Genomic DNA, 15,951 nt, shown 5'->3' on the forward strand with positions numbered 1-15,951 from the left:
CCGTCAATTGTCATTTCCGTCTAGGTTACGCGCTGCCATCTACCGGACGGCCGTCATTGGCTCACTTGAGGCACGAGGTGGGGGGGGGACACCGGGGACATTTCAAACTCTGTGCAATTGTATACAGCGCACGCACTGTAATAAAGACCCACCCACATCTCTCACCTGTGAATGGAAGGAATCACCAATCAGCTTTCACCGAATCAACAAAAGCCAGGTGGCTCGGATTATATAAATAATTGGCACCTCCCACACTCCTCTCGCCAAAGAAGATGCATAAAACAACCAATGAAGGCCTACACAAGGTAAGCACTTTGCTGTTTCGAACCCTTCCCAGACTTCCTCCACAACTATGAAGACGTTCACACATTGTACACACATGAGAATCCTAATGCTACACACCCCCTCAGTTCCCGGACTGGAAAGAAATATTTATGATAATCAGTTCTCGATTGTGGAATATTGTAATCATGTACATGCCTTGTTGGTTTTCCTACAGAAGTGATGTACGGATTACTGTCAAAGATGACTCGGTTGTTGGGTATCTTGTGTATATCCAAACTGAGGTTTTCTCTCTCTTGTTGAAGCGATGTCCAGCCAAGTGGTCGAGAATTGCTAACAAAGTAGAAGTACTATGGTCCGAATTTAGTTTGTATCTGGCTGCTCATCTTTGTATCAAATGTCGTAGCTCCATATTCTATCAGAGGTCTGAAGAGGGCTTTGGTGGATTTTGCCTTCAGGTTTGTGGAGTTGATGGGCAAGTTCCATATCAGGAAAGCAAAGGTGTTGTGAGCTTTCTGACATACATTTGTGAAGTGCTCATTCCATTTGAGGTCAGAGGTGATGGTAATACCAAGATACTTGGTGGAAGTCACAAACGATTGCAACATGGTATTGTTCAGGGTATACTGGTGTTCTTGACGAGTCTGGGTTTTTTTGTTTGTTTGTTTGTTTTTAGTTTTTCTTTTCCTTGTCGAGGCTCATATGAGAGCTAACACACAACGCACAGCAAGGGGGACATGAGACAAGAGGGGCGGGAGTGGGAAGGACAAAACCAGTGGGGAACAGAGACATAAGGACAGCTGTGGAAGGGAGAGGGATGGGACGGGGAACACGGGGTATTCAAGATGGACATTACAGGGACTTTCAGGAAGGAAAGCAGGGAATTTGAAGGAGGTAGGTTTGGGGTGGATTAACGGGGGTAGAAAAGATCGAGGATTTGTATGTGGGACGAGAAGAGGTGGTAGTGAACACCTGTTTTGAAGGCCTGGAGGGAATAATGGGATTGAACAGCGTGAGGGAGTTTATTCCAAAGGTGGGGAAAAAGAGGAATGAAAGAGTGAAGGTGAGCAGTGATTCGTTATTTTGGTCGTTTTACCAAATGGCGGTTGTTGGCGGATCTCGAGCGCCCTGCGGAAATATGGTGGGGACAAATTGCAGACAGAGCGGGGGGGGGGCGAGACCAGAGAGGAGACTGTAGAAGACAGAAAGACTTGCCTGCAGTGAGAGAGTGAGAGGCCCAAAGACTCGGCCTCATCGCGGGAGATGCCAATGATCCGAAATGCCTTGGTTACCACAGCGTGAAGCCGAGAAAGGTGGGAGGCAGAAGCACCAGCCCAGAGGGGAGAGCAGTACTCCATCAGGCTGTGGACGAAAGCTTTGTTTGTGGTCAGGAGCTCAGGTGGGCCGAGGAAGGACTTTGCACATCAGAGGATTCCCAATCGGCGACTGGCTTCGTAGGCCAAGTTTGAAATGTGGCCTTTCCAGGAAAGATCATCGTAGATAGTGAGACCCAGAAGCTTGAAAGAAAGGACTTCTTCCAGATGATTGTTGAGAAAGTAGATGGGGGAGGTTTTCCAAACGGTCCTTTCGGAGAGACAAAGTGAGAGTGTGAGATTTGTCCGGATTGAAAGACGTGTTCCACGTGTTGGACCAGTATGTGATTTTACCCAGATCTGCAGTGAGCGAAGAAGCTGCTGCTTGCCGGTCTGAGTGATGACAGATGGTATGGCAGAGAGTAGAGTCATCGGAAAAGAGAAAAAGAGGATTTTCCAGGAGTCAAAGAGATCATTGATGAAAACCAGAAAAAAGAACAGGGTCCGGAACACTGCCTTGAGGAACTCCAGGCTGGACGGGGAAGAGGGGATGAAAGAACTCCATTTAGGGCCACACGTTGACTGCGACAGGAGAGGAAGTCTGCGACCCATGAGTAGAGATGGCCTTGGATACCATAGGTAAAGAGTTTGGTGAGCAGGGCAGGGTGCCAGACCATGTCAAAAGCACGTGATATGTCTCGGGATATGGCTCTAATTTCTTGTCCGGCATTGAGGACCTCCATCCATTGTTGGGAGAGCAGAAGCAGCATATCCAGGGGAGAGTGACCTGGTCTGAAACCAAATTGATGATCGGAAATCAAGCCTTGGAAAAGCGGAAGGATTTAATATCTGAAGCAATGATGGATTCCATAACCTTGCTGATTATTGGGAGAGGGCTGATTGGTCTGTAGTTGCAGGGATCTGTTTTTGCACCTTTTTTATGCAGGGCAGTGATGTTTGCTGATTTCCAAGCAGATGGCAGATGACCTTGGGCAAATGATAGGGTGAATATAACAGAGAGTGGGTGAGCAAGAGCAGAGGAGCAGGTTTTTAAGAAAAGTAAGTTTCTGGTAAGTATGATAACTTTGCACTTTTGGGTGTTCATCATGCAGTCTGCAACCCATGCCACCAATTTGTTGACATCATCGTGTCATTGGGTGACATCTTGTTTGAGATTGTTTGAACACTCAGATTTTGGCATCAACTGCAAACAGCAGTCATACAACTGATGTTACATTATCAGCAGGTTGTTAATATAGTACAGGAAGCACAGTCCAAGTATTGATCCCTGTGGTACTCCAGATCCAACCTCTATCTCGACCGATTCAGAGACATCAAGAACCACCTGTTATCTCTTGTTCGGGAGGAAGTTGGAGATTCATACATGTTTGCAACCTTTTACTCCATAATAATTAAGCTTTTGGAGTAACCTCTTGTGACCAACTTTATCAAAAGCCTTACTGAAACAAGAACATCCATCCGCTTGCCTTACTGCATGTTGTTTGTAAGATCGCTAATGAATCCGAGCAGCTATAGCTCACAGGACATGTTACCCCTAAACCCATCTTTGAGAGAGTAAAGGATGTTGACTGGTGGCATGTCTCATAATTTGACTCACGGATGTGGTCCATAAACCTAAGCGAGGTGCATGGAAGGGATATCAGTCAGTCGTACTCTGGATCAGACTTGTCCATCTTCTTGTAGACGGGCAAAACATTTTTTGAACCGAACCATCACGTACCTCAGCAGTCTCCTCGGATTTCTTGAAGATGTCAAACAAGATTGGAGCAATGACACTTTCAGGTTCTTCAAGACACATGCTGTCGTGTCATGTGGACTCGGAGCATTGTCGGGCTTCGGTTTTTCCAGCATCTTCCTTGTACGGTACCTTCGGTTATTATCATCATCTCAGGCACGGGATCATAAAGGGGAGAGAGATTGCAGGGATGAGATCACGTGGAACTGGAGTTTTCCTTCGTGAAGACCTTCTTGAATTGTCGGTTTAAGGTGTTCGTTTTTTCAGCAGGGTCTGTCACTATCTTGCCCTCAAATTTGAGTCGAGCGATTCTATTGAGATCAGATTTGTTAAATTTGACGAATCTCCAAAAACTTTTCATGCCTCCAGATTTGAGTTTTCATCGGGTGTGAAGATTCATTCCATGTAATTTCAGTATGCTTTTCTCAAAATAGCCTGAATTTAATATATATTTTTAATTTTTACATCTGCTTTTCGATGACATGTGGTGTAGGACCAACACCACTCCTCTTGAGTTTCCTACACTTCTTATATAGTCCATCTTGTTTCTTTATGAGTCATCTTATGCTGTTCGTGACCCAAGGAAGGATGTCTTTGTGACGACACATCTTCTAAGCAATGTGGTCTTGTATGCCTCTTTGTATGCCAGACATGATGGTTATCACAGTTCATCCACTGATGCAGTCTATGTCTTCTCCAACTTACTGCAGTCATTCTTCATTCTCTCTCTCTCTCTCTCTCTCTCTCTCTCTCTCTCTCTCTCTCTCTCTCTCTCTCTCTCTCTCTCTCTCTCTCTCTCTCTCTCTCTCTCTCTCTGTCTCTCTCTATGTCTCTCTCTCTGTCTCTCTATCTCTATCTCTTTCTCCCTCTCTACATTCTAGCTTTCTTTTCTGATTCTCTTGGCATCCCAGTTTGTTACACTCACTCCGTTGCGTGTCTTTGCCTCATTGCAGCAATGCCCTCTGCAACGGCCATTAATTTCCTTCATTTGTGACGAACAGTAGATGCACGATTCAAATCAACGGAGCCCAACATTGGCGATGCGTTTGAGAAACAGCACTCCATAAAGTTTTATGCAGAAATACTTAAAAAAAAAAACTATGGTCTAATGCTCAATGTTCCGAACAGAATGCCGCCATCAAATGCTCAGCTTAAGTGAAGCAAGTGCAAACAACAATGAAAATTTAGAATAAACAAAAGGCTCATTACAAGTAAATGCTTCGTAGCACGATTTTCATGTTTACATTACAAATATCAGTTAAAATAACATGCTCTGAATAATACTATCGACCACAGCGTGCACACAGATGTGAAATGCTGTATTGGCATTGGAAATACACACAGGGTATAATCATTGGCAAGCCTGTGTAAAATTTCACGACGTATACAAATATGCATCGACCTGGCTTCACGCAAAGACAGCGTATGACGCTGTGCTGGTCATGTGATCATCCTTGTAAGAGCATCAGTGTGCATCTGAGGTTGCGAGAATACGAAGTCATTCCGGAATTGGAAGAAACGTTCCAAAGTATTAAAATCTGTCCTGCTGTGTCCTATAAGGGAGTGTGCTTTGTAATTGTATGCATGTTTAGTGCATTTGGCTTTTCTCCTTGATGGGTGTTAGCAATTGGATTCACCATTGTGACGTCAAACAATCGATTCACACAACACTACAATGGAAGAAACGCGGTCTCGGCATTATCGGTGATACTTGTGAAACGAACGATTGCGGCATTTTTGCTGGCGTGCGCCCGAGTCGTGTTCCTGGGCTCGATGATCGAATTGGCTCCAGAATGATTTAATTCCAGCTCTCGCTGCATTCGAAAGGACATCCGTTCAATGTGAAGGCAAAAGATGCCGACGGAGGCGGCCGTTAAAAACCGATCCGCTTCTTGCTTTCATAAGTAAACGGACCAGTAGATGATGTTGAAAAGGAAGAAGCAGAGTGGGAAAAGCACTCGCGAGTAATGATCGACCTGTTTCGCGGCTGGAGGAATGACCGCTTTGGCTGGCCGTTCTCGTCTCGTGCGCCGCGTCGTGCCGCTGGAGTGAGCGTGACCATTTGTTCGTGTCGTGCTCCGCACGGGCTGTCCATAGCAGTCATAGTTGGTGAGTTTGAAGTCTTGCGGCAGGCTTCCCACAATGCTGAAGTCAGGCGTGCGCAGGTCAGAGAGTGACATACACACTCGCTTGTAGCGTGCTTCAGCACCCTGATGGGGGGGGGGGGTACAAGGGTAGGGTTCCGGGATGGAGTGGGCAAGGGAGCAAAGAGAAGGTGATTTTGGGTAAATCCACCAGGTGTTCTCTCGCTTGCTTTCCATTGACTCTCCAAGAGAGAGTACTCGTTTAGGCAGTCACATAATGGGTCTCCCTTGTGTGGTCACATTTGTCCCAAACTCTAACTCTCGGGTTTTGAATCAATTCTCCAGGATTGTATTCACCAAGGAGATCACAACCTGAGCTTTGACATCATAATATCGGCAAACAGTCACTCAAAACGAGACTTGGACTATTAAATTTCCATCAAGATGAGATAATTGGCTTCCTTGTTGATTATCAAATTTCTTTGAATACATTTGGGTTTTTAATCCATGGATATTGCATGTGCAACCATTCCTCCCCCCCAACCCCTTGACACATGTTCAAATTACCTTTCCCTCCCTTAACTACAACGACCCCAAATCCCATTCCTATTTTTCCGTCCTATCACCTAACGACCCGACCCACTCTTTCCCCTTCTCATCCTCTTTCCTCATTTAACCCTCTCTTTCCCACGCAATATGTCGGGATCCTTAAATGTTCCAAAGCCAAAGCATTCTTTCCAACCTTGGTTCTTGGAAATATTGAATGCACTCGACAGAAACGACGGTAGTGGTGAATACAAAACAGCCGCATCTACAGCTTATCCTACAATCCTGTGAGTTCTATTTGTGGTGGAAGAATCGATACATGACATTACAAATAACATTTTAGAAACTTTCAACAAAAGCATACTTTTTGAAGATGAGGTTTTCTGTTTTTTTTTTTTTTTTCTTTTCCATTGCCTCCGTATTGCCCTCGTCCTACATCTCTTCCTTGACCGCTAGGTCATTGAGCTGCCATCTTAGCTTTTTCCCTTGTGAGGTTTTAGCAGTGCCCATCTCTCCTCTGGGTTCAAGCAATTGTGCAGGGAATTTGCAATCAGGGTAGGGCACCGGTACGTGACGGCCGACTCTTTCTGAAGGATACAATGAGGCCTTTTTAACGTTCACAAGTGAGTAAGAACACGTGAGACGGCTCCACAATGCTATGCATGGAAGGAGAATGCAAGGAACAGCAGAAGTCACAGGATTGTTCAGAATGTTCGAGATTCGAGAATTTGGAAGATTGTCGAAGGGCGATTACCGAAGTGAGACGCATGACAACACCTTCCAAATGCATGCTTTATTATTACTTTTTTTTTTTAATGGCATGAAATTGGCGAGGCCTGTTTAGTCTAAAAATATTACAACTGCACTCTAAACACACTATTGTACCACCATTACCTGTACCCGGCTCGCCATGACTCGACACGAAGCAGATGGCAATGTGCAGTCTCCACAAGCATCCCGGCCCACTCGGAATCGTCAACGGAGCAGGAATTCCGTCCTGGAAGCGTTCTAAGTCAACATGCATGGGAATTTGCTGACAGAGGAGCACATAAATGCCCTTGCAGGTCATTTGCAGGTGAATCACCAGAGACCGAGATCTTCCGTTGGTGGTTGCAATGTCATTTCCTCATTATGGAAGGACATTATACCGTATGTACCCATCGTATACGTTTTACTTTTTTTAATTAAGACAGTTTTTGCATCTTGTGCAATCACTTTGTTTACCATCTGCAGCAAAGGTTTTCCAGAAACAGCAGAATTTACTAAATTGGATGCTTGCTCTTTCTAATAGGTGTGACAGTATATTTGCATAGTACAAAACAAAAGGGCATCTCTTTTCTTCTACGGGAGCAATTCTTGGCTGGTATATGGTGAGAGACTTGCATGCTGAGCTGCTTGCCTTGTATATGTGATATGAAGCGAATTTTGATTGTCGATGCAGAAAAACAGTTTGACGTTTTTCACTCTTTACATCGCTTATTGATCCAAGAGTTCATGTACTTCACCTGGATAAGACAAGTTATTACCTCCGCCACCGAAGATGGATGGAGGTTATGTTTTCTCCCGTTTGTCTTTGTCTGTCTGTGAGGGAGATATCTTAAAAAGTTATTGCTGGATTCGGATGAAACTTGGTGGACAGGTTTGGTATGTAACAAGGATGAACCGGTTCAATTTTGGTTAAAGTCCGGATCCAGATCCGGAATATCAGTGGGATACAAAAGGTAAACTATTCAGCCTGGTGGAGGTATGTGCTCTACCGATGCCATTCTAGTTTATTACTTGCAAAACTTGAAGATTTGCAGGTATGTTGGTTGGTCTGGTCTGTGTCTGTCTGTCTGTCAAACTGACTTTCTTTGTATGTAAATCGCCTACAGGTCACATTTTTTACTCCGATCTTCACGAAACTTAACCACCGAAGAGAGGTAGCGACAAGCTGGAAGCCTATTGTTTTGAGATCAATATGTCAAAAAGTCAAAAAGGCCAAGGGCACATAAATCGTCAATTTTCATTCGATTGATGTGAATATCAATACATATACTGTATAGTGTATATAAAGTCGAAAAACATGGGTGTACGGTGAACCCTCATCGAGGTGAAGACTTGGTTGACCGATGTGAGTATGTCTATTAATTATGTTCTGTTTGAATGTGAGTTGGACCTCTGACCTTGTCTAATAAAAGCTGTCTCTCGAGAAGGTAGCGACGCAAACCAGAAGTTTCTACGATGATTCTGTTTGAACGAGTATGTCTATTAATTACTCTTCTTGGACCTTGACTATGTCTTAATTCCGGCCTATTGAAACATACCTTTTAGATATTTAGACCTTTCGAGCTCTTGCACCTTTTGGACCTTTTATGCCTTTTAGACCTCTTTAGACCATTTTAGACCTTTTAGACTCTTTATACCCCCTTTGACTCTTAAGTTCACTTTTGACCCTTTTGACCCAAATTTAGATACTTTCGACCTTTTATATCCTTTGGACTCCTGAAGACCTTTACACCCTTTGACCCTGAGATCTTTAGACCAATTAAACCCTGTTTGGACCTTTTAGACCCCTTTAGACTACTTAGACGCTAAAGACCACTTCCTGTAGAATTTAGACTCTTTCAACCTGAAACTACCATTGAAATAAACCCTTAGACCTTTGGACCCCTGAGACATTTTAAACCCTTTAGAACCCTTAGACCCTTTGGAACCCCTCGACGCTAAACCTTGTCAGACCCGTTAGAACCCTAGGACCCCACGAGACACTTTAAAACCCCAAGACTCCATAGATCATTTAGACCCCTAAGACCCCGAATAACTTATAGACCCCGTTTGACTCTTTAGAACCCCAAGACCCTCCACACCACATTAAACCCTTAGACCCCTATGACCCTATACACCCATTTGGACCCTTTGGACCTGTAACCACTGTTGAAACATACCCTTTAGACCACTTAGACATTTCAGACCACTTAGATCCCTTGATACTTTCAACCACTTAGACCGATTAACCCTAAGACCTTTTGACCCATTGGACCCCTTTTGACCCTAACTACAATTGGGAAATACCCTTGAACTCCTTAGACCCCTTAAGATCCTGAAAGATCATTATGGACCATTATACACCCCTATAGACCCTTTGGACCACTTAGACCCTTTAGACCTTAACACCCCTTAGAAACCCTAGACCTGCAGACCCGTTAGACCCCTTTAGATGCACACCACACAAACATCTATAGTCTTCTTGCAACATACAGACAATACTTTTTTCATCAAGTACTGTAATGCGCAATCACCACCCACCTGGAGGCTGGGTACTCTACAAGGTGGAACAGAATTTGCATATTGGGTCACCAAATTGGTTCACCAATCAAAACCTTGAAGCTTATTGTATATTTGGATTTTGCAAGTATCGTGCTATGCACAGCATTTTTACTTACGAAATCTAAAGATTTCGTAAGTATATTATTGACTTCCGTCATCTGTTTGTGTGTTTGTTCGTTTGTGTGTGTGTGTTTGTGTTTGTGTGTGTGTGTGTTTGTTTGTAGGCACGATAACTTGAGAACGGAAGAAGTTACCAATGTCAAATTACACCACGTGATTCAGGAGGGTGATGGCTAGTGCTGATTAGATTTTGGTCAAAATAGGTCAAAGGTCACGGTGAGGTCAAACATTCGATTTTTGATGGTTTGATACAGAATCATCGTAGAAACTTCTGGTTTGCGTCCCTACCTTCTCGAGAGACAGCTTTTATTAGACAAGATCAGAGGTCAAGTTGACGATTTCGTAAGTACCAGTCTATGACTGCTTGTTCTTGTTTGTTTGTTTGACTGTTTGTGAGCAGGACATCTCAAAACGTTGTGGACGGATTCAGATGTGACTTGACAGAGAGGTTGGGTGTGTGTGTGTGACCAGGACAAATTTATGAGATTTTGGTGAAGATGCAGATCATAAACTGTTAAACTGTAAAGATGCAGATCCCACTATCAGTGGGAAAGAAAACATAAACTGTTCAGACTGGCGCAGATATGTGCTCTACCGAGTGCTGTTCTAGTTTCATTATGTATTGTTGAATTATACATACTTCGGAAGAATCCAACTGTAGGGAGATATTACTGCACATTACCCACAAGATATTGTGTATAATTATTCGAGGTTGTGTTTATTTTATTACAGGGTCCAAGACTCATGGAAAAGCTGTCAAGCAAAATACATACACACATGCAGATAAAGCAAGCAGATAACACAGGACTTGACTGCAGACAAACAACAAACATAGTTGACTTTGGAGGAAGCAACGTAACTTTCCAGGCATTCTGGGTGTACGTTGCTTTTCTTGCAATCTCCCTCCACAGTCAGTGGCAATCGAGTAGAAATGCCCCTCCCAAACCACACTCTCCAAGGGTTGCCCACTCCTTGAGTTTGTCCATGCTCTATCCTCTAAATGCTGAGCATCAAGTAAGGAAGCAGCACGTAATGTCTTTAAAGTATTTAGTATGACTTCACCAAGGTTGGAATGGAATTGCCGACTACACAGACTCAGAGCAGACACTCGAACTACAATGCCACCGAGTATGACGATTAGTGTGCCTCAAGGATTGGTTAAAGAAAAATAAGAGTACGATCAAAAATATCCTGCCGCTTGTCTCTCGCCCTCAATTCCAAGAGTAATCACTTCTGCTCTTCCATATCGACCTCCATTACTTTGATCATTCCTCCCTCTTGCTCTTCAAGGCCTCATATCACTGTTACATAGTACGTACCAATCTCTACTACGTATAATACACAGCACCTTCCTTATTCCCACAAACGGAACTTATTTGTTCAACACGCATTCTATCTGAATGAAACGTCTATCATTTGTAGTTTTGCTCATCCATGTGCACTGATATCTGTACAAACTAGAAAGTTCGTCGAACACCTTACTCCATGCAGTCTCAAGAAACAAGGACATGGGCGGGGTCTGCGATCAGCAAATTTGATTGATCGTAATGATGATGTAATATGCTGTCATGTTTTGTCCAAGTACTGTGAAACGGGCGATTATTTTCCGAATGTTAAAGTATTTAATGAATTTTAAATAAAATGAAGATTTTATAGGTCATAGAAGAAAAAAAAATGTTTTTGAAGCTTATCGCTGTTGATGCAGCGTCTTTTACGCCATGCTATGCAACATATTACATTAGTTCTTCGTGCCTGTTCTTTGTGTCCTTTGTGACATCCTTAAAACAGGAACTTTCCTGCTTGGAATTGTTTTCAATTTTGTTTGACTGCCAGACACACAGATGGAGTAAAATATGATCTCACTCTTATGTGCGCACGTGCGACCGTGACAAATTCAGAGCCAAAGAACTGTTCAACTACAGATTCGTTTTTCGATTCACGTTCCGATTCATGTTCAAAACAAAACATTCAATTGGAATTAAGTTTTTCCTCGATCATAAACTGATGCTTGCAGACAGACGGACAGAAAGTGAACCAATCACTTAATCACGCTTTTCGCTTCTCGTGTGCGGTGTGTAATGAAAGGACAGTTTTTGAGAAACGATAATAAAAAGATAGTGAGTGAAAAGTAATTAAGTTCCTGCATTAATTGAACTCGTAGTTGATGAATCAGTTGTTATTGTAGTGCAAATTTTAATGCGATGAACGCACAACTTTTGAATTAGGCCACTATTTCAAAAGTCCTCGGCTGCTTCTCTGGTGTAGCTGAAATAATTAACAGAAAATCACATCTCATTTCTACAGTTGTTGTAATAACACCATCGAGCCCCGAGGTCACAAAGAGCATAAAGCAAAACTCCAACTCAACTGGGGGGGGGGGGGAAACTTTTGAAATTTGCAATCGTGTTTTTGTAAGAGTTTGTTCAAAGAGTGCATTAAGAGAAGACGACAAAGATATGGATATTAAAACAAGATTTGTGCGCTCGTGAAAGCTCTTTTTTTTGATAAAATGTTGTCTTACTTATTTTTCTGCTTATAATCGTTTTTCTTGTTTTTCTTCTTTTCATCACGTCATGCCAGTTGTCGAGTTTTTGTTTGTTTGTTTACAAGGTCGAGGCTCATGGAAGAAGGAGAACACATTTAGGTGAGGGAAAGAATGGGAGCATGGGAAGGGGAGGACACATAGGGATACGGGTGAACAAGTTGAATACAAGCTCAAACTTGGCAAGAAGGGGGCCGAAAGAAGTGGAAGGAGGAACAAGTGTTGAAACACCAGTGGAGCGCCAGGCCATTGGAGAAAAGGAGAGATTTGATTACAACCGCGATGATAATTTGGAGCAAGCTAAAAGGACTGCAGTTAAGAGCATCTGGTTTTTGTTCCCTTTTTTGTGTAATGCAGACTTCAAAGTATATGGAATGTGACCAATGGTAAATCCCCATTTATTTATTTATTTAGCCCATCTCTCAATTTAGCCCCATCTCTCAATGGTGAAGCATCATTTTAAAATTATCGGATCCAGATCCAGTTTTGGATTTTCACCAAAATTGAAACAGTTCTTCCTTGTCACACACCCAACCTGCCCACCAAATTTCATCTGAATCCATTCACAATTTATTGAGATATCCTGCAGACAAACAAACAAACAAGCAAACAAGCAGTCATAGACTGGTACTTACGAAATCGTCAACTTGACCTTTGACCTTGTCGAATAAAAGCTGTGTCCAGAGAAGGTAGCGACGCAAACCAGAAGTTTCTACAATGATTCTGTACCAAACCATGAAAGATCGTAACGTCGACCGAAGCAAAAATCTCCATTTCTCCATGCAATTATTTTATATTATTTTATCAAAGTCACAAAACCGTAATATTCGGCCATCCACCAACAATCTTTACATAATCCGACGGCTAAGCGAGTCAGGCATGCAACGATAACCTTTATTGGGATAAAAAATGACTTTTAAACACCATCTTTATCAAAAACACCATCAGCGCGCACACAGAAAACGTTTACGTGACTCAACGATGCATCTGCTCGAGCGCACTGCATCACATGACGACCCATGATGCGTCGAGTGAAATATTTTTTATACAATCTTAAAACGTCTCCAAAACATCCGATTTTTACCAGAATTTCGACAACCGAGTTTTAAGCGTTCTAAGCGGTCACAAAAACCGAAGACAAAATTAAAATCGAAGTTAAAACGAACTCGTAACATCGAGTGAAGCAAAAATACTCCGTTTCTCCACATTCATTTGCGGAATTATGTTTGACCTCACTGTGACCTTGACCTTTGACCGATTTTGACCAAAATCTAATCAGCACTAGCCATCACCCTCCTGAATCTCGTGCTGTAATTTGACATTGGTAGCTTCTTCCGTTCTCGAGTTATCGTGCCTACAAACAAACACACAAACACACACACAAACAAACAAACAAAGAAACACACAAACAGAGGATGGAAGTCATCAATATACTTAAGAAATCAAAAGATTTCGTAAGTAACAAAGAAACAAACAAGGAAAGAAACAAAGAAAGAAACCGACAAACAAATAAACAAGCAGTCATAGACTGGTACTTATGAAATCGTCAAACTTGACCTCTGACCTTGTCCAATAAAAGCTGTCTCTCGAGAAGGTAGCGAGGCAAACCAGAAGTTTCTACGATGATTGTGTCCCAAACCATCAAAAATCGAATATTTTGGATGTTTGACCTCACTGTGACCTTGACCTTTGACCGATTTTGACCAAAATCTAATCAGCACTAGCCATCACCCTCCTGAATCACGTGGTGTAATTTGACATTGGTAGCTTCTTCCGTTCTCGAGTTATCGTGTCCACAAACAAACAAACAAACAAACGGAAGTCATCAATATACTTACGAAATCTTTAGATTTCGTAAGTAACAAGCAGTCATAGACTGGTACTTATGAAATCGTCAACTTGACCTCTGACCTTGTCTAATAAAAGCTGTCTCGAGAGAAGGTAGCGACGCAAGCCAGAAGTTTCTACGATGATTCTGTATCTAACCATCAAAAATCGTAACGTCAACCGAAGCAAAAATCTCCATTTCTCCACGCAATTATACCTTAACGTAACTCAACGACGCGTCTGCTCGAGCGCACTGTATCATGGGACGACCTGTGACGCGGCGAGTGAAATATTTTTTATACAATCTTAAAACGTCTCCAAAACATCTGATTTTTACCAGAATTTCTACAACCCAGTTTTAAGCGTCCTAAGCGATCGCAAAAACCGAAGACAAAATTAAAATCGAAGTTTTAAACGAACTCGTAACGTCGAGCAAAGCAAAAATACTCCATTTCTCCACGTGAATTTACGGAATTATGTTTGACCTCACTGTGACCTTGACCTTTGACCGATTTTGACCAAAATCTAATCAGCGCTAGCCATCACCCTCCTGAATCACGTGGTGTAATTTGACATTGGTAGGTTCTTCCGTTCTCGAGTTATCGTGCCTACAAACAAACAAACAAACAAGCAGTCATAGACTGGTATTTACGAAATCGTCAACTTGACCTCTGACTTTGTCGAATAAAAGCTGTCTCTGGAGAAGGTAGCGATGCAAACCAGAAGTTTCTGCCATGATTCTGCACCAAACCATCAAAAATTGAATTTTTGACCTCACTGTGACCTTGAACTTTGACCGATTTTGACCAAAATCTAATCGGCACAAGCTATCACCCTCCTGAATCACGTGGTGTAATTTGACATTGGTCGCTTCTTCCGTTCTCGAGTTATCTGTACCAAACCATCAAAAATCGAATATTTGACCTCACTGTGACCTTGACTTTGACCGATTTTGACCAAAATCTAATCAGCACGAGCCATCGCGCTCCTGAATCAGGTGGTGTAATTTGACATTGGTAGCTTCTTCCGTTCTCGATTTATCGTGCCTACAAAAAACACACAGAGGATGGAAGTGATCAATATACTTACGAAATCTAAAGAATATACAATATACAAGCAAGAAGAAGACGTCATGCATAGCACGATACTTGCAAAATCCATAAAACAAATTTGACTTCAAAAATAATTGGTGGTCGAATTCAATGACCAAATATGCAACTCATCTTCAAACCTCAAGTGAATCGGATGAAAATTGACAATTTTATAATTTGGCCTATGTTTACCTTTTGGCCTATGTGGTCCTACAAAACAATTGGTGGTTGAATTCAGTAATGTCCATCTTGTATATCTTGTATACCTCATGTTCCCCTCTCCATTCCTCTCCCTTCCACATCTCCTAATGTCTCTGTTCCCCACTGTTTTGTCCTTCCCTCTCCCGCCCCTTTTGTCTCATGCCCCCCCCCCCATTGCTGTGTGCTTTGTGTTAGCTCTTATACGAACCTCGACAATGTATCCCAAAAAAAATTAATAAAAAAAAAGCGACCTGAAATATATATCCTCTTCAAATTTCAAGTCAATCAGATGAAATTTGACAATTTTAGAAATTCAGCCTGTTGTGCTTTTGGCCAATGTTGACCTCGAAAATAATTGGTGGTTGAATTCCAGCGACCTGATTTCCAAATCCTCTTGAAATTTCAAGTCAATGAGATGAAAACTGAGGATTTTAGAAATACCTCCCTCGTTGTTGACCTATGGACTATGTTGTCCTTTTGGTCCACGCTGACTTTAAAAATAATTGGCTCGTTGAATTCACTGACCTGAAATACAAATCTTCTTCAAATTCCAAGTCAATCGGATGAAATTTGAAGATTTTAGAAATCTCACGGATGTTGTTGACCTTTGGCCTATGTTGACCGTCTGACCTCAAAAACAATAATGTTCTTTATTATGAGAAACTCAACCATGTGGTGAAGTTTCGTGAAGACTGGTTGAAAATTGTGACCTGTAGGTGACAAACAAACAGACAGACAGACAGAATAACAAAATTGACAAACCAATATACTTGAAAAATCTTAGATTTTGCAAGTAACAAACAGACAGAGAGAGGTGAAAACATAACCTCCTTCACCTTCGGTGGCGGAGGTAAAAATGAAAATGTGATTAAAATTGGCA

At 42.2% G+C, this 15,951-nt stretch overlaps 1 protein-coding gene across 4 annotated transcripts in view; it reads right to left on the minus strand.

The window, feature by feature from the left end:
- Positions 1 to 4,399: 4,399 nt before the first annotated feature.
- The window catches only part of LOC147008981 (glycine receptor subunit beta-like), a 144,950-nt gene continuing 133,398 nt past the window's right edge, over positions 4,400 to 15,951 (minus strand). For 3 of the 4 annotated variants that reach the window (XM_085864645.1, XM_085864646.1, XM_085864647.1), the window contains one exon: positions 4,400 to 5,561. In XM_085864645.1, coding sequence (XP_085720771.1) covers positions 5,250 to 5,561 — 312 coding nt within the window. In that variant the 3' untranslated portion in view covers positions 4,400 to 5,249. The other variant, XM_085864648.1, reaches the window with a different exon arrangement.

This window comes from Eptatretus burgeri, chromosome 18 (assembly GCF_056783735.1).
Source record: "Eptatretus burgeri isolate ZD-2024b chromosome 18, Ebu_testis_v1, whole genome shotgun sequence".
Taxonomy (NCBI): Eukaryota; Metazoa; Chordata; class Myxini; order Myxiniformes; family Myxinidae; genus Eptatretus; species Eptatretus burgeri.